At 48.6% G+C, this 22819-nt stretch overlaps 3 protein-coding genes across 7 annotated transcripts in view; 1 reads left to right on the forward strand and 2 right to left on the reverse strand.

The window, feature by feature from the left end:
- Positions 1-4915, reverse strand: part of SLC38A12 (solute carrier family 38 member 12) — a 66906-nt gene extending 61991 nt beyond the window's left edge. Inside the window, exons 1-2 of one of the 3 annotated variants that reach the window (XM_090060983.1) lie at positions 4860-4915; positions 2705-2810 (exon numbers count right to left, since the gene is read on the reverse strand). In XM_090060983.1, coding sequence (XP_089917109.1) covers positions 2705-2749 — 45 coding nt within the window. In that variant the 5' untranslated portion in view covers positions 2750-2810; positions 4860-4915. Of the gene's footprint in view, positions 1-2704; positions 2811-4075; positions 4334-4754; positions 4812-4859 lie in introns of those variants that run through there. The other 2 variants (XM_090060984.1, XM_090060985.1) reach the window with 2 other exon arrangements.
- An 84-nt stretch (positions 4916-4999) lies between these two features.
- On the forward strand, positions 5000-11852 carry NAT9 (N-acetyltransferase 9). Of its 3 annotated transcripts, none has more exons than XM_090060380.1 (7): positions 5000-5058; positions 5811-5897; positions 6640-6749; positions 8728-8868; positions 9216-9275; positions 9496-9590; positions 9689-11852. In XM_090060380.1, exons 2-7 carry the CDS (start codon positions 5821-5823, stop codon positions 9833-9835), a joined length of 630 nt encoding a protein of 209 aa, XP_089916506.1. In that variant the 5' UTR covers positions 5000-5058; positions 5811-5820; the 3' UTR covers positions 9836-11852. The 3 variants fall into 3 exon arrangements, with proteins under 3 accessions (XP_089916506.1, XP_089916507.1, XP_089916505.1); XM_090060381.1 differs by having other exon boundaries at positions 5053-5094; XM_090060379.1 differs by lacking the exons at positions 5000-5058; positions 5811-5897 and having other exon boundaries at positions 6165-6749.
- Positions 11853-11973: 121 nt separating this feature from the next.
- Positions 11974-22819, reverse strand: part of LOC149858969 (polycystin-1-like) — a 64727-nt gene continuing 53881 nt past the window's right edge. The window contains exons 41-47 of the mRNA XM_090061592.1: positions 21923-22094; positions 20872-21000; positions 20586-20760; positions 19731-20018; positions 17918-18052; positions 17096-17410; positions 11974-14227 (exon numbers count right to left, since the gene is read on the reverse strand). Of these exons, the coding sequence (XP_089917718.1) occupies positions 13517-14227; positions 17096-17410; positions 17918-18052; positions 19731-20018; positions 20586-20760; positions 20872-21000; positions 21923-22094 (1925 nt within the window). The 3' untranslated portion in view covers positions 11974-13516. The remainder of the gene's footprint in view (positions 14228-17095; positions 17411-17917; positions 18053-19730; positions 20019-20585; positions 20761-20871; positions 21001-21922; positions 22095-22819) is intronic.

The following is a 22819-nucleotide window of genomic DNA, read 5'->3' on the forward strand; positions in this document are numbered from 1 at the left end:
GCTGAAGCAGCATGTTTTGAGATGGTGGACACAAGAATGAAGCATCTCATCTAGGATCATGACCTTGTTTTTGTCCAACAGCACACTATACTCAGAGAAGATTCCTTCCAAATCCCATAGCACACAGCTGACATTATGGCAGGGGGAGGGAGGGGGAGAGGGGTGTCCTCATGTTCTTGGTCTGCCAAAGAGAAACAGGCACCCGAGTAAGGCACTTCCCTCCTGGTCCCCTTGTCTCAAAACATGTTTCATGCTTGTTAGGGACTGGGAGGGACCTTACAGATCATCAGGTCCATCGTGTTGTTCTATCTATGTGCAGTCATATGAAAAGATGTCATAAAATTAAGGAGACCCTCCCCTATATTAACAGATTTTCTAAGAGATGTTATCATAATAATTATAACCTAACATATCACATATATAAGATGATAAAAAGGTTATACCAGCTGCCACCTCAGAGGGTTCTTTTCAGAGAGCAGGGAATGATCAGTTAGTAGATCCTGACAGCCTTCCACTTGTGCTCTCTGGAAAGTGAATGGCGAATTCATCTATTGAGAGGTCTCCCGAAGGACCGGACTGCAGCCTTCCCAGCCTGCAGAAAGGCTCTTTCACTCTGTGGGCAGAGGTGTTTTTCCTACATACATCAACCAACTGCTGTTCCAAGTGCCAAGGGCCACAGCTAATTCACTGAGCACCAAAGGTCTTTTGGATAGAAACCCAGGTGATTTTCCTTGGCTTTTGTTGAATGGATGCAAAGACTGGCACTGCATTTGTGTACTCAGATTCAGGGGCAGACAGATCCCTGCAGCCTCAGAGAGAAGCTCAAGTTCCTCAGAGCTCAGACTACAAAACACTTTTGCAACACTAATATTTTGAACTCAAGACACAGCAAGAAAAATGCTACTAAGTGCTAACAAACCAGAGCTCAACATTCCCCCTCAAACTGGCTTGCTTTACACTAACCAAAAGAACGAGTTTAGTCAAGTCAGTACCGAAAATACCACCTGAGAGCAAAAACACTCTCTCTATCTGAGTTTTAATTTCCTGACCTCAACCTGGTTCAGGACCATTGGCCTAAAGAGTTTACTGACCCTGAAAGATTTTGCGCTGGTTCAATGGTGTATTTCTGCTCCTGGATAGATACTTTAAAAAAAAAAAAAAGGTGTGGGATGCATGCTGTATTAGTGGATTTGGTTGGCTATGGAAAATGACAATAACTTCCATCAATAAAGACATTAAAAAAAGGAGAGAGAAAAACTATTCCCAGTTCTAGCACGGTCTAGATGTACATGCTACTACTCATGTTACAAGCAGCTCTTGTTAAATAAAGAATATTTAAGACTTATCTAACTTCCCCACCACCCAATATTTCCTCCACTTAACTCAGCTAAGCCAATGTAGCTGCCCCCCAGTGGAAAGGCTTATGACTTTACAGCAAAAGGACAAGCCACAAACAAACGTATCCACAAACTATAACGAAACAGCCAACATTAAAGCTTTAAATCCAGTTATTTTGATTCTGTCCTGCTCCCCTGTGCCCTTCACTTTTCAATTTTGGCCAGATTTTAGCTGCTAATACGCTTATGATATCCTAATGCCCAGTTCTTCCATAAGATTATACAGAGTCTCTAGAGTTAAGATGAACATTTCATAGCATGTGAAAGCTGACAGCCTTGATATGAGAGCCAATCCTTTCTAGTGCTGGTCTTTAATGTTTCTTTAGATCACTTTGGGAAAAGTGGTGACATGGTAATTATAATAATTTTGAGATCCAGACTTGGCCTGTTCCACAAGCCATGAACACTATTGTTCCTAGCAGCACACAGAAAAAGCTGCAAGTCTGCTGGGTTTATGAGCCATCTGATCTCACAATGCATGCTGGTGCTCCACAATGGCTATGTATTTTTAATATGCTGGAATTGACACAGCAACTCCCAGACTTTGAACAACCGGAATTTTAGATTTCCAAGCTATGCCTTGCCATGTGTACATCACAGGTAATAAATCAAAAAACACTGATGCTCCCTTTAAAATTATACCTGTAGACTCCACCTTCCTTTCATAGCTGGCACAGCAAAAAAGCTCATGTGAAATTATTTTTATATGCCGTGATTTCAACTAACACTGGAAACAAAAATGACTAGAGGAGTGAAAAAATAAAGGTTTTCCAGTGTACCTTTTTAGTTTGCTTCTTACATCTGACATGTTTTATACGTAGTTATTTTCCGCCTCTACAGTCAATTTTGTGTCCAACACAATTGCCCTTAGTTATAATTTCTCACGCAGCAACAAAGGAGAAGCCATTTTTAAAAAGGAAAATGTGTTTGTAAAACCACAAAGTAAGCACATACCGTCGAAGGCAGGTACTATATCTTAAGCTTCTTTTTCAAAATGAAGAAGTGTTAAGGCAACTGTGTTTCCTTAAGGTTTGTGAAGTTACCCATGATGTAAAAATGAGAACATTATAGCCCATTATTTTAGACTAGCTTATGTCAGTGAAGCAAACGGATGCCTCTCAAAAGACAACTGAGCCAGAGTTACAGTAAGGTGATGCCATTTTCAGCATCATGTTTTTTAAATGCAAGTTGAAAGAGGACCAAGGCAAATAACATACAATGTTTGAAGACACTAAGATTCCTAAGCCGTCTCACCAGACTCCAGGTGTTTTAGATGATTTCATGATGATATCAATATTAATACTCACATAAGGAGAGTAGAGCTCCCCTGTGTCGGTGATGCCATTCGCCATCTTTGAAGATCAAGGGGCCTCAGTTGGAGAAATGCTGTCTTCCGTCTCCACTGCCTCTAACCTAAAAAGAAAAGAGCATCAGGCCTGGTTATTACTACAATGAGATATGGCTGTAGCAGAGCAGCAAGACTAATGGGCAATGACCTGGTACGGTGAGTGGAAGAGGATTCCAGTGACACACTGCAGTTAGGACTCTGCCCTGTGCTTGAACATCAGCACACACAGCCCTCTCTCTCCACCCCCTTCCCCCCACACCAGCCTCTCCAACCTTCTGCTCTAGCAACTCTTTGCTTTCTTGGAGAAGTCTACAAACGTTACCAGCGAGCCAGACATCAAGCCTGGATTACCCACTCAGAAAGATGTTTTCTACACTGTAGTTCGCATGTACACAAGTCTATCAACTATTTACCCAGGCAGTTAGATAAGAAATGATCACGCTTTGAGCAGAAAATGGAGAGATCCCTTCCAGCCTTCTTTTCTTCTTCATTATGACTATGATTTGATCACACTACCGCCTACGTAAGAACCCGTGTCCTTTGCCATTCACTACCACACACAGCTCCTGCTGGCTCTTACAGAAGAAGAGGAATCATAATCACTCCCAAGGACCTGAGGAAGAATGCCTTGCATTCAAAAGCTTGTCTAATTCAATCCCAACTATGCAGCTGGTCCAATAAAAGATATCACCCTAAGAAATCCTCGTCCCTCCCAGTATCTCCAAATATAAAAAGGTGACGCTTTCAGATGTATTAGTACAGTTACTGCAAGCTGCTCTGAGCCTACTGGATAGGGTGGCATATAAATCAAATAAATAAATACATTCACCATGTTATGGCTGGACCTGAATGATACAAGCCTTTGGTGAACTTCATAATACCTATGAACACGTACAAAGACAAATCCTGTGAAGAGATGCCCTTCAACTACCGTAGTCTTCCAACAGAACTAGCACAACGGTTATCTGACGGAGTCACTGAACGCAGAAAGCCAGGTCGATAGATAACTTATAGACTAAATACAGAGAACACAAGCTTTCATGAATGGGAGCTCACTCTGTCAAATGCTATAAAAGGACGGTATAGAGCAACATGTAACGTGGAGCGAGTTGAATACAACAGGTGGGAAAAGAGGAGGCAGGGGGATGGTGCTGGGAGCAGCAAACAAGAAAAGACCGCCATGGGAACCAAGGGGTCACAAAAGCTAATCCAGGTTCATTGGATAAGAATCCGCCATCCCTGTTTAAACCATACTTAAAACATGGTCCAGCTCGGGATGATTTCTCGTTCTGCAGTTTTGCATTCAAATTGGTTTTTAAGATGTTGCTACCTGAGAACAGTCACGCTGAGGTCAGCAATGGGGCGTCCGGGGAGGCTGAAGTGTTTGGACACCCGCCTTGGTAAACGAGGCAGAAGGCAGCGGAGATTTGCACCTTCTAGCAGGAATATCGACTCTCAGGAAAAAAATCATGAGACTCCCGGTTTCCACATCAAATGAACTCTAACTTGTGATCTCCCGACAGAAAGAGCCAATCTCGGGATTTTTTCTTCTGCTGCGGGTCGAGAGCGCCACGCGGGTAAGCCCGTGGAGGGGAAGGGGCAGGGCGGGAGGGCAGACCGGTGCGGGGGGAGGCAGCGGGGCAGGGGCTGGAGGGAACGGGGCCCCGAGGCTGGCACGAGTCACGAGACACAGCCGTGGGTGCCTGTCTGTCTGTGTGCGCGCGCACGCGCTCCTGCCCGCCCCTCGCTCCCAAGCCCCAGCCCCAGCCCTGCTGCTGCCCCTCACTCCTGGCCCACGGCCCCCCTCCTGCCAGGGTGTGCTGCCCCTCCCCACGGCCCCCCACGCCCTCACATATACCCCTCCCCTTCAAAAACAGCATCTCATGATTCACATCCCAAATCTCTCGCTTTTTAAAAGTTAGTCTTATGATTTCGGACCCGGCGGGCTTGGCCAGGCCGGCAGCCGCTAAGCACACGCGCGCGCCACCCATACGCTTCCGTATACGCACGGGCACATGTACGGGGGGCCGTGCACCGGTGTGTACACGCACATGCGCACACCCCCGCATCCCGCGAGGCCGCCCCGGCCCGGACCCCCGCCCGCGAGCGCTCACCGCTCGGCCCCTTCATCGCGAACCTCCCGGCGCATGCGCAGCCTCTCCCCAACCGGACCGCGGCCTTCCGCACGCGTGACCACGGCAACTCGGCTGTCCCCGCCGCGGATTGGCTGCTGCGCGTCACGTGAGCGGGGCGGTGCCGAGGCGGCCTGGGTCGTGGCAGTGGAGGAAGGGCGGAAGTCAGTGGGGAGAGGAGGTGCGCGTGCTCGCGGGGCACGGGGGCTTCTGGCCGGTGAGGGAGGGTCGTGGTGGGCGCCGGGCAGAGCTCGCGTCCACGGTGCAGGAAAGCGCGGGGTGGATGTGTGTGTGGGGTGCTACATAAAATACCCGTCCGTAACCCCGAAAGGGTTAGAGAACCTGGAGGCGCAGCCATCGGCGGATCTGGAGTTTGGCTCTAGGAGCTGAGGTGCACCCTCACTATGAAAGGAGATGGATTTTTCTCCAGCTGAAACAAAGGAGCGGCTTTGCTCGCATGCCAGGGGCCCCAGGCTGTGTGTTATTCGGTTTAAGTTTGAAGCCGAAACGAACGCAACTTCCTTGGAGTCAGTTAAAAGCAATCTGCGAGGCTGTGAAATAGGAGCCTCGTTACCAGGAGCAGCTGACATCAGCCTGGCAAAAAAACAGATTAGCTTGATGGGTGGAACATCAAGTTCTTTAAAAAAAAGAGAAAGAGGGTCATTTACATCTGTGCCCTGAAGAGTTTAGAAGGGCTCCCGGAGATGACAATGAGCCATGGAGTCAAGTGGCTCCGTCAGGCCACCTGGCTAGAAATGCTGCTGCCACGGCCAGACAGTTGTCTTTAAACTCTGGGTGGAGCAGGGATCAAAGAGAGGTGCAAATGCCCCAGTGGAGCCTGCCACCTCAATCTGCCCCTGGGTGCAGCTGGTCTATTTTGAAGACCTTCAACATCGCAACAGGCTTTGGTGATTTCCTTTCTGTCTCTTTCAGCTGTCAGACCATGAAGATCAACCAGAACACTGTGCTGCAAGGGAAGAAGGTGGCACTGGTGCCATATACCGCTGCCCACGTGCCCCGGTATGCAGCCTGCCTACTCGGTCGCAGCTGCTTCTCATTTTAAGCTTCAGCTTGAAGTAAATGTACCTATTGTGAAAGGAGCTGGGGACTATTTCAGCAAGGAGGTGGCATGGTAGAATCAGGGCCAGTATGAGCTTTGCTTGGGTTGTGCTGAGCCCTCTTGCTTTATCCTGCTATTCAGCAGTCACAGCTAAGTGGGAGGACAATTTGGTGTCTTGGTGCCCTCAGCCAAGTCAGTCAGTAAAGAGAGACAGCTAATGCCAGCTCTATTAATACTTCTCTTGAACTCTGGTTGTGATACAAGGTATTTGTTCAGTTATAACTGGCCCTGACACACTGGCTGATTTCATGCAGACAACCACACATCCATCAGATGCAATTGCTGCTTTCACAATCACTGTTGCCTTTCCCCAAAGTGAAACTTTAGCTCCTAAACCTGAGTGGAGTTGTTGAAGGAGCTTAAGCATTAAGCAGTAAGCACAGTGAAACGATAAATGGTGCAGAGAGACATGAAGTAAAATGTCAAACATCAGAATTAGTCTCTTCATTTGAGTGCAGGAGATTCTATGTGGCTTCCTATGTTATTTCAGGAAATTAAGTGAGGGTTACAATCATGTATGCCAACCTGCCATTTCCTGAATAGACTCATTGTAGGGGTGACAGTGATCCTTAAAGGTTCAGCTAAGCCTAATCAGAGGTGTGCTAAACAGACCTGCATTCTGTCTTTGGTTTCCTTCGTCAGGTACCATGAGTGGATGAAGTCAGAGGAGCTCCAGCAGCTGACCGCCTCCGAACCACTGAGCCTAGAACAGGAGTACGAGATGCAGCGCAGCTGGCGGGAGGATGCAGACAGTGAGGAGTTCTAACATTTCTCAGGAGCGGGAGGGAGTTGAGAACTCTTTCCCCTGTGTGCTATTAAAAATAGTAGCTATCTCTTTGTGTTTCTGGCAAGAGAGATGCCACTAGCCTGTGCTGGAAGGGGTGTAAGACACCACAGCAAGGCAGTAGCTTCACTATAGTCCTGCTTCAGGCTAGTGTCCTGTTCAACAGCCTTTTTTTCCTCCTAAGTGCTTTAAAATTCACGCGTATGCTCAGATTGTCTTGCAGATTACTATGGCTTATGGACACCTAGGGTATAAGTAGTCACCTGGACCTCTGAAACCCAGGAAATGCACAGTGAAAGCACAGGCCCATTTGATGACTAACAAGAGTTAGGATCAGTCCACCTTAGCTGGGCATAAATAACATGTCTGAGCTGTGGCTCATCATGACCAAAGTACCTAGGATTCCCAGTCTTGGATGCCATCATGTTTCTAACTATACAAGTAAGAAGGAATTTACCCCAAAGAACTTACACTCCCAGCACAATACAAGGTGCAAGAAATAGAAACAGCCGGGCAAAAGAGCATGAGCGAACCGTGAGACAAGCAGTCAACACACCCACAGCCCAGATGTTGTCAAAGCCCTTATCAGCATCACAGCAAAAAGGGGGTTGGTAGAGGTTCACGGGTAGTTTCTCCAAAGTATGACTGGTCACATGGGAGAGAGCAAGAAAGTGCTTGAACATTTAGCAAGCATTTGATGTGGGCTCTTGGAGGTGGAGTCAACAGTAAGATCCTGAATGGGAGATATCAGGCCATGAGGGGAGCTTGAAAGGGAAAACAAATCATTTCCCTTTGCAGCAAAGGGAGAGACAAGATCAGAGCTATAGGCTAAAGCAACGGGTGTTAAAAGTAAGGCTTGTGAGCCAGATCTGGGCAGTGGAAATAAGTTATCCAGTATGCAGTAGAGGCGTGCTGATATATCAGCCCTATCGTATCGGCACTGATAAAAGGAAAATTGACACTCGGCAGTTGGCTTTTTTGGCTGATGTGGTCCATGCGTGTGTGCAGCCTTAACCCTCATGGCTCCCTGACATTTGCTTTACTTCTGGGTCTGGATCCAGCCCCCAAGAAACCGCACAGTCTGGATCAGACCCAAAGGGCTGGGTGAGTTTGCCCCTGAGCTAGAGAAAAGCTGGCACTGGCATTCTGTGTCGGTCTGCATCCCTCTGCCTGGGGGGCATTTGCACCCCAATCTTTCGAGGGATTGGATGAATGCTGCGACTGTCAGAGCTCTGCTGTATCCATTCTTGCTAACAACAGTGATGCAATTTCTTACATTGTTCTTCCCTGCACAGCAGCTGGGCAGCCAACTCTGATCTGACTTGATCCCCCTAAATGGGTGGGAGAGGGGCTGTATTTCTCTGCTTGAAATGGAACAGCTTTCCAAGTCCCAGGTTTGTGTTTGCTGCCTGAATCGGTTCTATTAAAGGGTGGCAAGTTGCTGGCAGTGAGAAGCAAATTGCTATAAATGCATAGTGGCAAACCACTGAGGCTGGGACAGACCTGAACTTGTGACTTCTGTCTTGACTGATGTTGAAGGGCCAGGGAGATGCATCAAAAGATGCACCAAAGGGAGCAGATGAATGGACTGGGCAGCCTAGCAGGTCTCCTTGGTCTTTGGCCCAAGAAACCCTGAGTACAGCACAAGTTTGCTTTAAAATGAGACACAGCGAGGAACGCTGCATCCAGCTACAGTGCCTGTGTGAACCCTTCTGTCCCTGCAGACTGAAGCTAGGGTGGCTTCTCCAGAGTATTTCTAGTACAGTCGGTGCTGCCATGCATGCCTGCCTGTCCCAGGAAGCCTGGGTACCGGTTTGCCCGGGTTATTAACATGTGCAGGATGTCGTGTCTCTGCCCATTATACATCTTTAATTTCATCCTTCAGTAATTTGCGAATGAACCTCAAACATGCTTGGAGGGTTGTGCTGCTTTCCCATTTTCCCCAGAATGCACGTTCATCGTGCTGGATACAGAGAGGTGGTCCGGACAGGCTGGCATGGATGAGGACTGCATGGTCGGAGACGTGAATCTCTTTCTCACGGACTTTGACGATCGTGCTTTGGGAGAGATTGAAGTCATGATTGCAGGTACGTTCACTCTTCCCTCTGCTGTGTCTAATGCTGCCATCATCCTAGAGCCTGCTTTACACTGCAGTGACTTTTGGTCATGAAATCCCCTTTCATACAGATGGTTTCAGGTAGATTACGATGATCTGTCCCTCCTCACAAACACAAGCAACAGTGGCCTGTGCCGATTGAAGAGCATGAGGAGAATGTATAAGCTTTCTGCGCTTATTGAATTATGCTGATAAAGCTGTCATGATATGCAAACCGTTCTCCAGTCATCCTGCTTAGAACGTCTGCAGAAAATCTGCTATAAGAACAAGGCCTGTGCTGTACAGAGTAAGACAAACTTCTATTCCTGTCTCTTTCAGAGCCCTGCTACCGCGGCAGAGGGTTTGGCAAGGAGGCCACTCTGATGATGATGTTCTACGGTATGGAGTGTTAAACCCAGGAGGGTTGTATGCAATGTGATAGGAGGGATGGAGAAGCAAATGTTCCCTTACCTTCTTGTCAGAGGTGGGAGGGGGCAGTAGGGAGGTCTTGGCCCTCTTTTTAAGGAGTATGGGACTCTTGCATGTGTAGTTCTAGCAGTATGGAGGAGCATGGAGATTCTAACAGTAGGCGTGTTGGTCTTTCTGGCTTTTCCCACAGGAGTGACAAAACTGGGAATCACCAAATTTGAGGCTAAAATTGGCCAGGAAAACAAAGCCAGCATCTGCATGTTCAGGAAGCTTCATTTCAAGGAGGTAACAGCCTGTTTTGTACTGAGGCAGCTTTTCCCTATGAAGCAGCAGTTTTTCTTCGAGTGAGATTGAGTTGGGTTGTGTTCTCCTCCATGCTACAGGTTGCTGTGAACAGCATCTTTGAGGAGGTGACATTGAGACTGGATGTGAGTGAGCAGGAGAAACACTGGCTCTTGGAGCAGACAGGTCACATGGAGGAGAAAAGCTACAGGGATATGAAGCTGCAGAACCTGACCTCTGAAAGCTGATGGCTGTCCTGGAAGGAACGATGCATGCACATGTTAGCTGTCCAGGAAGGAGCTGTTTGACAGTGTCACCAAGAGTGTGGATGGCAAATGCCTGTGCATCGTTAGTGGATCAAACAATAAACTTCAGCTGCTTTGCTGCTGCCCCAGGTACCCAGGGTACCAGAACATGGCTGACTTTCCACTGCAGCCCCAGTACAGTGCCTGCAGGAGAATTCCTTCAGAGTACAGCCCCAAAACTGGATGAACAGGTGCTAATAGGAAAGCACACAAATACAGCTCAGCTGGGAAAGGTCCTTTTAGCCTCAAAACATCCTCTGTCTCTACTCTCAGGACCTAAACATTTTATCACCAAATTAATTATTGGGTGAGCAGAGAAGTCTACAAATACCACCAGTGTTAGCAGTGGTGTTCAGTATCACAACAACAGGGTAGTCTGGCCTGCTTTCTCTTGAATAAAATTTGGTATGGGTATGACATGCTGTAGCTTGACCTGGTCAGGCATGTTGCTCAGCTGCCACCTTTGGTTGTAAAATGATGGTTAGCAGCAGTGGGGAAGGGAATAGGCTGGGGGAGGAGGGATGGGGAAAAGAATTATTTTGAGTACCTCAGACATGAGTTGGTGGGAGTGTCAGCAGGTCTGTTAGATCAGTACTTAGTACTGTAAATTCTTCAGGTGCCTCATGGCTTGTATGTAAGGCTTCCTCCTTGCCTTTTAGGCTTAATCCTTGTGAACCACCATTTCCAGCTACCTCCCCACCAAGCTGTGGGAATGGGGCTGTAAAGCCAAAGCCCCATTGCTTAGCATGAGCACAGTAGCATGAGCACAGCTTCATGAGAGAGGTTGGTACAATTAAAATATTAAGGGCCCTATCCTGAGGTGCTGAGTATCCTCCACGGCTGCTGAGGTGAATCTGAGGGTGAAGTTGCACGTCACGCTAAGACCATACTAAATCTGTCAAATGTTAAGCGGAGTTAAAGTTAGAACATGTGGTGAGCTGTTACATGTTTAGGGTTAATACCATTTTTTGCCGGCACAGCTCTGACTTAACCACTATAGGTCTAGGGAGCACGGATGTGGTCAGGACCCAGAATATGTTGACCCTATACAGTATATTTGCAGTACAGTGCATTGCAGTGCATTTTGGGATGGTGGAGGACTGCAGATCACTCATTTTATCTCCATGGAGCTGACTGAAATTACTGTAATGTGAACTAGGTAGCATGGCCAAGAGTTAGCCCTCGTCTGGAGTGGCGTAACTTTGAGACATTTAAGGTTCTTATACACATGCGTGGAGCCTGCTTCAGTGCACTGGAAATCCAGCGAATTGAAGCAGACTTGATTAATGAGTGCTTCTGTTTTAAGTGCCCTTAGTATAACCTTAATGTACAGCTTCACCCTGAGGTGTGGGGACCTGCTAAAGGATGCCTGGTTGACTTCCCTGTTGCCAGCAGTGTTAAAGAAGGATGCTTCTAAAAGGTTGGGAAAGCAGGCACTAAATTACTACAAGTAAGAGGGGGGCAAATTACAGAACATAAAAGTGGAGATGCCAAGCTACTTATGTCACTAGAGGATGATTTTTGGAGAGGAGAATTATCTGTCCCAGAACTACTCAGTACAAGTATTGGGAAGGAGGTGCGTGGTTGTGATAGCGATTCCCACAATAAGTTGAATCAGGAAATTCAGTTGCAACAGGGGTATAAAGGATAAGGTAGCCAAGACACTATAATGCTTGTCTGAAAAAATCAGTGTTACCACATGATAAGGGCACAAGGGCTGTTTGCATTACAGTAGCCTTATTGGCTAATTCCTTTAATGACCAGAAATGTTTAATTTCTGCTGTGGTGTTGGATAATAGGTTTCCAATTTGAATGGGGATATATTTAATCAGTAATTGGTACCCTGCAGAATGTTTAATGCTGCTATTTATGTGTGTGGGTCCTGGGGATTTTCATTCTGATTCAAGTTCATTTAAATGCATTATTTCTATGACTAATATTAAAAGCAAGTGCCATAGTAGCGTATCGTGGTCTTTTAATCAGCCAGGAGGTATTTAGGGTGGATTTGCTTATAAGCAAAAGCCTTGCAGAGTAATAAAGTGAAGAGCAGCTCTCCTTAGAGCTGGGATTAAAGTTACAGGGGCTATTAATCCTTCTGCTCTTGATCACCAGCTGGGATCAGGAATAAATGTCCCCCGGTACAGTATTTGCACAATTGGTCAGGTGCATTATGGGTTTTTCTCTACTTCCATTTGATGTAGGATTGTGCTAAAGGGAAAATTTGGGATTGAGTGTGCCTTTGGAGATGATCTTTACCATGTCTCTGATATCTGCATTTAGGACTTTTAGAAATCCCTGTGAAGAATTTTTTTGAAGAGAAAAAGCATCACTACTTACAGCATGGAAATAAGGACACTTATGCTACAGTGAAGTCACAGCTGCCTTCTGAGGCTGGGAAGTAAAACATCTTCCTTTTGGCTTCCAGAGGATTCAGACATGTATTACAAGGAAACATTTCTTCTCTTCCTAAAATGGGGTCTTAATTTTGTTGCAGTCAGCGAGAAGCAAAAAGAACAGAACTGCAAAGCTCGAACCTGAAAATGAGCTAAAAAAGGAGTTTATTTTCAAACTTACAATATAAGATAGGCTGGTTTTGATTTTTCCCAATTTCCTGAAAACAGACCTGGGTGGGGCTGAGGTCCATATTATATGGGCCAAAGTCCTGGTTTTATTAGACAGCGTTAGTATTTACCACCAGGAGACGGCAGACACTTGTGTTTCCTACAGTATATGAACTGTGACAACAGAACAGCACCTTGGCTCAGCTCAGTCTTTGAATGAGCTGTGGTGTACGCACTCTGCAGTGGCCATGCCTCATTGCCTGGTCCAGAAACCAAAGTAGACCCAGAGAGAGGGTGGGGAGAACACAAGACAAATGGACACGGGTCATAAAGCGAGAAGGGCTTTGAAATCAATGTGGGATGTTCCATACACAAAACACAGTTGTAGGGAACAGTTGGTGTCGGTGCCCAGTAATTTCTTTCCTATATAATCAAGTCTGTTAATTAATTACACTCTACTTAGGTTTACATAAAAAACAAGCTAGCTGCTGTTAGTAATGCAGATCAACACATTTTCCTATGTTGCTTCATACCATGAACCATCTTTCATCACTTTGTCTCACCCCAGATTTCTTCAAGGCTGCAATATGAATGTGCTGAAAGAAAAGTGCCTAAGAGTGCTGAGGAACCCAAGGACAAACCCCAGCCACGGAGATCCAGCACCTCTAACACTGATCAGCAACACCATGGGGAGGACTTCCTTGATGGGACATGGCTTCAGCAGCCTTTCAAGGAGTCTGTTTCTGTGACTGCAGGTGAAGGAGAATCAGCGGTGCAAATGCCTCCATTTAGTCCACAACCGCTGCAGAAGACCAGCGCTGCCTGGGTTAGTCACTACCAGTGAGGTAGCCAGTGTAACAACTGTACAGGGGTTCAGCTCTGCCCTGGCCAACAGCATCACAAGACTAAAGGAAAAGGCACAGAGAGGTTGGGCACAATGGCACCATAGGGCTGAAGGACTGGGCTATGCTAAGAATTTGTGAAATACATTTTGCAAACAGAAGGCTTCAGCTTCCAAGTCTGGGGCAGAGGAGATAGGAAGTGGGAGCCTGTATCTGTCTCACTAGGTATCCCCTGGGCCTTCTGTCTGCCATGCGCTTCTCTTCAGAGGGATCTGCCTAGGGGGAATGTCAGGGTACAGACACCCCTGCCCTTCCTCACTCTTGGGCTGCCATTTGAACAAAGGGCCTGGTGCATGAAGAGGCCTTTGATTGGGATCAGTTGATACTGGAGCATCCCCCAGCCAGGACTTGGGCCCAGCCCCTTGGCGAGGCATGGCCTCTGCTGGAGGCTGCAGACGCAGCTTGTACCCATCAGTGGCATTGCAGGTAGAGATCTTGGTCCTGTGAACCCTTAGTCTGGCTAGGGCAGACTCTGAGAAGGTGCTGCAAGCACTTGGTAGCTCTAGCTGCTTACCTGGGGCTAGCGACACCTTCTCCGCTTGTCCCTTCTTCTCGACAATTCTCTTCTGAGCCTGTTCCAGACCACTCTCCAGCTGGCACACATCCTCCATTACCCTAATGACCCGGTCAAACTGGTCCAGCAGGTTGTTCAGGGCAGAGGGAAGGCGCTCCAGATAAAACTCCACCTTGCAGGGCTCAGGGGCAGGGCTCTCGGGAAGGGCCAGCTCCTCCGAACTGAGGGAGCCGGAGGAGATGGTAGAGCTGGCATAGCGAATGACCGTGCCAGCTGAGGGGAGTCGGGAGCGTTTGGAGTTCCCAGAGGAGTGGGAGAGCAGGGAATCCATCCCTTCAAATTTCACTTTGTGGCGGAACTGAAAGACAAAAGGAGTGGGAACGTGGATGATCATACAGGGCCTCCCATCACCAATGACATGGGAGCTACAGTGGCTATGTCCCTTGTCCCTGAAGGTTACTTACAGGCTTTTTGATCCCACTGTACATTTTGTCAGTAGTTATGATGGGGTTAATACAGGATCAACCAAAATCAAAGAAATCGTTAAACAGGGCTGGAAAGGACCTCCAGAAGTCATCTAATCGAACCCCCTGCTTGAAGCAGGATCATCCTTATTCAAACCACTCCATACTAATCCATAATTTAACCTCTCTAAAACTACCATCAACCTTGACACAACACAAGACATGACACCCAAGCCTGCCACAGGTAAACCAGGGGAACCACAGCAGCCAACATCCTGCTTCTGTAAGTTTGTTGATATTTGCTCGAGATCCCAGGTAGAGGGCTACCCCCCCCGTGCTACAAACGAAGGCAAACCCCCACCACAGTCCATACCAGTTTGACCACAGATTAGTAAAATTCCTGCCTGACCCTAAATCTGGCAATCCGTCTGACCCTGAGGAGAGGGACAAGACCCCGTAGCCAAGAACCTCTGGCTTTGGTCCCAGCAAGAGCATTGGCACAGCCCAGTCAAAGTCCCCAGTGTTGGCTATAGCCAACATCCAATGTCTCTGAGGAAGGCTTACCTCACCCCCCACAAAAAAAAAACAAAACAAAAAACAAACCCAAAAGAACAACACACCTGTCATGTAGCAGAAAAGCAGGGGCAGAATTCCCTCCCAGCCTCCTGTGGCAACCAGCAAGCCCAGAAGCCTGGGAAATCTCCATAGTAGAACATAGACACAGCTACACCCGGATCGTCCCCGACCAGTGGCTGTCCATCCTCTTCTTGAACACCTCCAGTGATGGAGAGGTCACAACTGCCCCAGGTGTCCCTATTCCACTGCCTCATTGTTCTAACTGAAGACGTTTTTGCTGATATTCAGTCTAAACCTACTTCGCTGCAGCTTCAGATATTTAGTAAATGGCTCATGGGCTGTTGGCAAGTCCAACGGGTAGTTTGCAACTGTCTCCCAGTGGTGACACATAGGGGATGCATGGGGGTGCACGTGCACCCCCTGAGAGTGCAGGTGCTTCCCCTGACAGGCAGTGCTCCCCACTTAGGTGATGGGCAGGTGGGAGTGATGGTGCCCCCCTGCGAGTGCTGGACAGTGAGTGGGGGCACCAGGTGAAGTACCAGTTATCATGGAGCATTGCTTGCGTTTCCTGGTCAGTGAGATCGGCAGTCGGGGGGAGGACCCCCCCTCAATCACTGACTGGCCACTGGTGGGGGAGCACATGCCCCCCCTGACTCAGGTGACACCAGTCACCCAAATCTCATATCTTCTAGAGATGTGCTCGCTGTTGTCCATGATGTGTCTCTGGTGGGCTTATAGCTCTGGGAAAATGGAAGTTTGTTGCCAAAGGTGGTTGGCTTTCGTGAGACGTGAACATCAGCACAGAAGCAGAAAGGGATCTCAGAGTCATAGTGGACTCCAAGATGAACATGAGTCGTCAGTGTGACGAAATCAGCAAAGCTAACCGCACTTTATCATGCATCAGCAGATGCATGACAAACACAACTAAGGAGGGCATACTTCCCTCTATACAGCATTGCTCAGACAGCAGTTGGAGGACTGCATCCAGTTTTGGGCGCCATACTTCAAGAAGGATGTTGATAGACTCGAGAAGGTCCAGAGGAGGCCACTCATATGGTTAGGGGCTTACAGGACAAGCCCTATGAGGACAGACTGAGGGACCTGGACCTCTTCAGCCTCCCCAAGAGAAGGCTGAGAGGTGACCTTGTGACTGCCTACAAATTCAGTAGGGGGACGCAGCGAGGGATCGGAGATGCTCTCTCTGTTCACCAGGGCACCTCTTGGGGTAACAAGGAACAATGGTCACAAACCGACAGAGGGCATTTAGGCTAGATATCAGGAAAAAACTTCTTCACAGTAAGGGTGGCCAAAATCTGGAATGGACTTCCAAAGGAGATGGGGCTCTCCCCTACCTTGGGGGTCTTTAAGAGAAGGCTGGCCTGACCCCTGCCTTCTTTCCTGCCCAAGGCAGGTTGTCAGACTCGATGATCTGTTGAGGTCCCTTCCAACCCTAGCATCTAAGAATTTATGAATGACTCTATGAATCATGTAGCAGCTGCGCCCCTCCCAGCCACCGATGAACTTATCGTCATACCACTTATACAAAACACCACCCACCCCACTTTACAACAGAAAGCAACAGAGAGACGGTGCCTTTTCCATGGTCACACAAGATGTCTATGGAGGGAAATGCATCCAGATCTCTGGAACCCCAAGGCTGGCTCCTTGTCCACAAAATCAGTCTTCCCTTCTCTGAGTTGAGGGGTAATATTAAGGACCATTTTGCATTGTACCCTCCCAACTCACTGTTTCATCCAGTTCCGCTTTCTGTGGGGTGAAGTCCTACCCCAAATCATATCCGTGTGACCTCTCTGCAACCACTGGGAACACATGGGTGTTGCAGGGCAACATTTGCCCCCAATTATTCAGAGCAAAAGGAGTACCGTTTCCTTCTGATCCTGAAGGAAAGTCACTCCAGGGCAGGAAGGAGCTGACAGTGGGAATTGTGGATTAGATTGATCTTTGCTGAACAGGGGTAAATCCAGAGCAACTCTACTGAAGGAATTCACCCAGATCCTGGGTCAGATGTAAGCTCTGACTTTCCCCTAGCCTAAGAGTGAAGAAGCAAGGAGATTAAAACACCCCTCTTTCCTCCAGAGCAAGTGGCACTTTGGCACCTGGGTGATGGCTTATGAGAAGAGCAGAGCAGGTCTCTGGTCTACAGGCAAGATTTTTCCTTTGCTCACCTCTTTGGTTTTGCTGAGTCCCATCCAGAGCTTGAACCTCTTCACAAAGAACTCGATCATCTCATAGTCCTGTGGCTCAATGGCAGGGCGGTACATTTCAGCTCGGACGCTGCGGTAACTGTGAAGGATGATAGCACACAGGAAGCGGCTGCTGATACAGAGCAAGCTGACCACGTAGCTGAGAACATAGGCAGCTCCGAGGATGGGGAAGTCCTGGATCAGGGACTGGAAAGCCATGTTCCCATGGAGGGCCGACAGCAGAGCATGGAAGGCACAGGGCAACGTCCTGAACTCCTCTACTGTGGCAGAGAAGGCCTGGGGATGAGACAGAGGGAAAGCAGGGGTTAATCACTTGCAAGGGTCCCATTTCCAGCTAGAGCAAGTGTCATCTGATCCCAGCAGTCTTTCCTGCCCAAGTGCAGGGGGGCTGGACCTGATGATCTGTAAGGTCCCTTCCAACCCTTAACAACTATGAAACTAAATAGCACATATCCTCCCCACCAGAACAAAGGACTGGTCCCCTGTCGTGCTTCTTGCTGTCTGATGGAGTAGTGCAAAGGAGGTGGCAGGAATGCATATGAATCAACAGAACCTGATCTTGTCCCAGTGGAGAGTGGATCCCTCTAAGGCATGTTTTGGGGGTAGTAATGAAGGGAGATTAAGGATGAAATGGGAATACAACTTTTGCCCTTGGGGAAGGGCAGTCCTCCATTGCAGAGCTCATATCGGGTCATGGATGTTCTTCCTGATATATACAGGGATGCACTCCACAGTGCCCAGCCCAGTTGGGAGTCATGATGAACTGACCTTGGCTTAACCTACCAGGTATCCACACTGAGCATAGATGAGGAGGAGCAGGACGATGAGGAGCGTGGCTGCCAGGAGCTCCCTCTGGGCATGCTGGAACGTCCTTCCGAAGGCCGACCATCTCCGGACAAAGCGCAGCTGCCGCACGATCTAAAGGGAGAAGGCTCATTGGGAAGTGGGAAGGCTCGTGAGATGTTATCAGAAGGGTGAAGATGCAATGAGAGGTGTTGTCGGAGGAATTTGCGTGGCATCATAAAACCCAGTGAGAAGCACGTTGGCACAAGGGCACCAACTGTCTCCTGCAGACTCAATCTGTGTTATGTTACAGCCTTACCTAACATCAAGATGCCCAGCTGGAACATGGTTGTTAAAAGCTGTAGCCCAGGATACATGTTCCTAGCCTGATCCTGTTCTTCTTTGGATAAAATTATGCGATTGTTCAGAGTTTTAATCCTGTTATAGGGTTAGGTCCAGTCTACACTGACCATGTTTTAGGCATATCAGAGAACCACGGAGGTTTCTATGGTATCCTCAGTGAATTAGCCAGATGGACACAAAGCATGGGGTAGTTTATCTGCACACCCTCTTGGTTACAGCAGTGTTTCAGGGTATCTCAGCTGCTTCTAGAGATCTCCATCCTTGCCTGTTTCTGGAAGAAACCCTATCCCCTCAGTTGTCCAGGAGGCGGGCTTCGTGGTCTCTTCCTCTGCACTGACTAAGAGCTCTGGTTTTCTGCAGCCGTTATTTATCTGTTTATTTGCTCATTCTTTCATTGTCTGTTCATTAGGGAAATAACAGTCAGCAGTGAACCATAAATACCACCAGCCTGCGAGAGAGCAGATGGGCCACTCTGCAGATTCATTAGGAAGCAGGAAAAGAGAACGGCGATACTATTACCCCTCAGCAGCAGCTCCAATGACAATTATAAGGTCATTGCAGCATAATTTATGCACAGGTATTAACGACAAAGGATACATCATCCAGGTCATTAATGGATCAGGCCTGACACCCTGCCACACCCCTTGCCACCATGCACCAGGGCTGCTGGAGGAAGAAGGATCTCTTGCAATGGTGGAGGTATTATTACAGTGACCAGATGGGGCCGGAGCAGCCAAGGCGCTCCGTACAATGGAGTGACGTGCAGTGGAGGAGCAGATCCAGGCATCAGCAAGCTGTCCCCAGCTCAAAACACAGACACAATCTCCCGATTGACTTATTTTATTGAACTGAGCTGGTAAATCTCACACAATTAATGGAAAAGCCACTGCCTGGGTTTCAGTTTCGCTCTCTGGTCTGCTCCTGTTTATGTCTCCATTGGAAGCAACAGTTGGGGACTTTTATCCCAGGAAGCTTTGGACGGCTAGCAGCAAAGACTGGGATCTTTAGAGACACCATGTGGCAGACACCATGTTATATTCTCCAGCCTCTAGGCTTTCTCTATTCCCAGGTGCCCACCTATGCAGTAGGGTGCAGAGGAAAACTTGAAACAGCCTGGGGTATAACTAGAATCAGGTTGATGTGATAGAGAGCTGAATCTGAACCTGATATATTCCTAAGCATGACATCCAGATGGGCTCTGTACTAATGGGCATTTGGCAAATGCCAAGGGTGCCGAGTAACACACCTTTGACAGCCAACAGGAAAGCTGTCTTGGTAATTTTAATGGGAGGTGTGTTAGGCTCTTAATCAGCAACTTTAACCAGTTGGAGAGACATCTATGGAGACACAGAGGAGGACTGGCTGATGCACTGGCACTGGGGAATGGATGTCTTGGGTTCTTAGAGATATGCCCCCAGTGAGCCACACACGTCTCCATACACTCACCCACCTTCAGCATGGTGATGGTCAGCAGCAAGGCAGATAGGTTGACTTCCATCTGGGCCAGCACTGCCACTTCATAGAAGCTGGTGAAGGCCTGCCGGTGGTCCCAGTAATGCTGGAGCTGCACCTCCGCCAGCCAGATGCGAGCAAAGTGCAAGGCGCCAACCGTAAGGGACAGCAGTGCCAGGAGCAGCTGGAGGCCGCAGTGGCTCTGCCATAGCAAGGAGGCTCCTTCCCAAGAGAGGAGAGAGAGCTCTGACAGCAGGAAGGCCACACTGAAGAGAAGCAGGGAGATCTGAAAGAAACCGGAATAAGCGGGAAAGGGAGCTGCCCTCCTGCTTCAGCGCACCATGCTGACTTACATAGCAAGGTCAAGAGCAGATACCATGGAGAAGTGGGAGCTAGGGGGCTATATCTGGAGCTCATATGAATGGTGAAGATGAGTAGCATCATCTCAACAGAGTAGTTCTTCCACACAGGAACCACCCCAAGATGGGGCATGCCATTCAAAACTAGGGAGCCAATCTCTCAGTGAGAATTGACCTTGCCGGTCCAGCACCAGGAAAGAGCCATGGACTCCTGCGGTCCATCCAAACATAGGCTAGGTGTCACCACCACAGGCCCTTCAACAGTCGGATAGATCTTGTCATTTAGACTGTAACATGTTGCTACTGTGGAGCTAAAGCTGCTCTCCTAGGGAGATCTCTGATGGGGATATCAGGCAGCAAACTGCCCCCAGCCAAGACTGGGCTGGTAGCGCAATCTCTGAAGGCAGCATCCACCAGAGTGGGAGGAACATTAATTTCATTCTTCTGGGAATCAGCTGTAGCCTTGAGGCCTACCGTCAATAGAAAGTACATACCACCATGGCAAGAGGCAGGTCCAGACTGGTGCCTAAGCTCAGCATTTGGAAGGGGAGGATGATGGCTGAAGAAACAGCTGGTCTGACTGATGGGAACTCAACCAGAAGCACCACTGCCACGTACAGGTTAACATCAGCGTTGTACTGAGTGAACTCCAGAAACACAGCTCTGCTCCTGTTGGGCAGGGAGAGAGAGAAAGAGAAACACAAGGGAAGGTTTTAGACCCCAGTACTGCATCTACTTCAATCTCCACTTGCAATTTTCTGAGTGCCCCTGGTGACTTGCCTTTCATGGATCCAGTTGCTAGCTTGCAGGTCACCCAGAGTCCTCTGGGCTTTGGCAGAACTGTTTCCAAGCTCCCTCCAGCAACCGGCATTGCTGTGATAAAGTCCCACGTGTCCCCAGATCCAAAACCTGCCAGAAGAAACTGGGATGGGAAGACAGGTCCAGAAAGGAAGCTGTAAAGTGAAGAGCAGGCGAGACTCTGGGGTTTGGACATAGGGCTTGAAGTCTCAAACTGATGGGGATGGGCCAGGCCTGTGTTGACATAGGAGAAAAACCCAAGGATGTTGCAGTTACAAGTGCTAAAAATCCCAGTGGTGGCCTAGTGCTTCCATATGGTGCTGGGGAATAGGTACCATCCAGTGGGTGATGTGATCTGAAGTTCATGACCAAAGGCATCACAGATTTAATGGCATATTCAGTGAGAATGTGTATGTCTAATTCTGGCTAAATCCCAACCTAGGGAATAAGCACTCAGTTTCCCTCATTTGCAATGCTGTGGCATACTCCATTTCTTCAGCCACGCAGCCAGGCAGTGGTTTCTGTGGGATAGGGGACAGTGGCTATGTGCCATTATTCCCTGTATATGTACCTAGCTGCGGGGGTTGCTTTGGAAAGGTGCCGAGAGCATCCTGAATGATGTTAAAAGCATCCCCAACACCCACCAACATCAGCGGGAGCTGTGGATGGGACAGCAGCTTGCAGGATTGGGTGTGACATGCTTTAGGTTCCTTTGGGATGAAGGCTGCTCTCTAAACATAAGGGCCGTTATCAACGGTTTCATCAGAGACTCACGGAAATTGCAGATGGCACTGGCCGAGGTGGAGGTAGGGAAAGGACTCTGGGATAAATCACATCTCTGTGGAGTCACTGTGTTGGTTCCTTTGAAGGTTTCTTGGTAGCAGCACAAGGGAGACCTCCCTGCCAGTTCTAGACTGGGGCTTGGCCAACAGGGTGAAGCATCCCAGAGCAAAGCCTCTTGGCTGAATGCTTGCCACGTTTCTGTGCCCAGCTTCTGCTCAGCACCCACCCCTCTCTGCACTGGCATCCTTACCCTACAGAGTCATGGGACACATTTTGAAGACAGGGATTGAAGCTCGCGCCACTGTCCACTTGGCTACTCAGGGAAGCCTCTGGTCTGAGTGCCGAAAGGTGCCACCGGGGACAGGTTCTGTTGCTGGTGACATTGTGTGTACAGAGAAGTCCAAGCCCAGGCTGGGGGATCCCTGAGGGTGTTGAAAAAGCAGAGAGAGATTTTGAGTAAGATCTTGAAGAGATGCCCAGTTTGAAAGTCCCTATTCTGCTCTCCAGAATTGGTGTTATTTCAGTCTCATCCTCCACACCTGGACCGTGCCCCCATGTTTTGCTGCCATGTCCTTCCTAGCCCATGGCTATGCCTCCACCTCCTCCAACCCAGATTCCCATGAGGGATCATCTAGGTTTTCCTCCATTGCGCCTTCCAGTTTAGCCCATTCTTCCTTGGGAGCTGCCTCCAGCCCAGGTCACTCTAGTGACAGCCATCTTTGATCTCCTCTTAGCCAAAAAGGCTCGTCAGAAGCAACACACAGTGGGGAGGTCTGGGTCCTCCAGTCCTTATTATGAACAACCTCCCATGGAGTCAAGGCTGGAAGATCAAAACCAGGGTTCTCCATCCAGGACCTTTTGCAGGAGGTCCGTGTGCTCCCTCTGCCACTAAGATTCACTGCCTGGAGGTGCCCAGTGCTGCCCTCAGCCACTGGGATGACCCCTGATTTCCCTTTCCCCATCTCCCTGGTAGCTCTGTTTTCTCTGAGTTTTACCACATGGACCCATGTGCCTTCTTGTCTTGTCTATCATTCTTCTGCATGCCTTCATCTGGGTGCCTTGTCCTCCAATCTCAGCCCTGTCCTTCCTGTCCCAAAGCTCAGAGTCTGGGGAAGCCTGACCCTTGAAGCAGTGGATGTCAGGGTGG

This window comes from Crocodylus siamensis, chromosome 8 (genome assembly GCF_052110815.1).
Source record: "Crocodylus siamensis isolate JL-2025a chromosome 8, ASM5211081v1, whole genome shotgun sequence".
In the NCBI taxonomy this organism is placed as follows: Eukaryota; Metazoa; Chordata; order Crocodylia; family Crocodylidae; genus Crocodylus; species Crocodylus siamensis.

Coding starts and splice junctions, on each gene's coding strand:
- NAT9 (XM_090060379.1), top strand. CDS start 6,515: ATGCCAACCTGCCATTTCCTGAATAGACTCATTGTAGGGGTGACAGTG. Junction 8,869..9,215: donor GATTGAAGTCATGATTGCAG/GTACGTTCACTC, acceptor TGTCTCTTTCAG/AGCCCTGCTACCGCGGCAGA. Junction 9,591..9,688: donor GGAAGCTTCATTTCAAGGAG/GTAACAGCCTGT, acceptor TCCATGCTACAG/GTTGCTGTGAACAGCATCTT.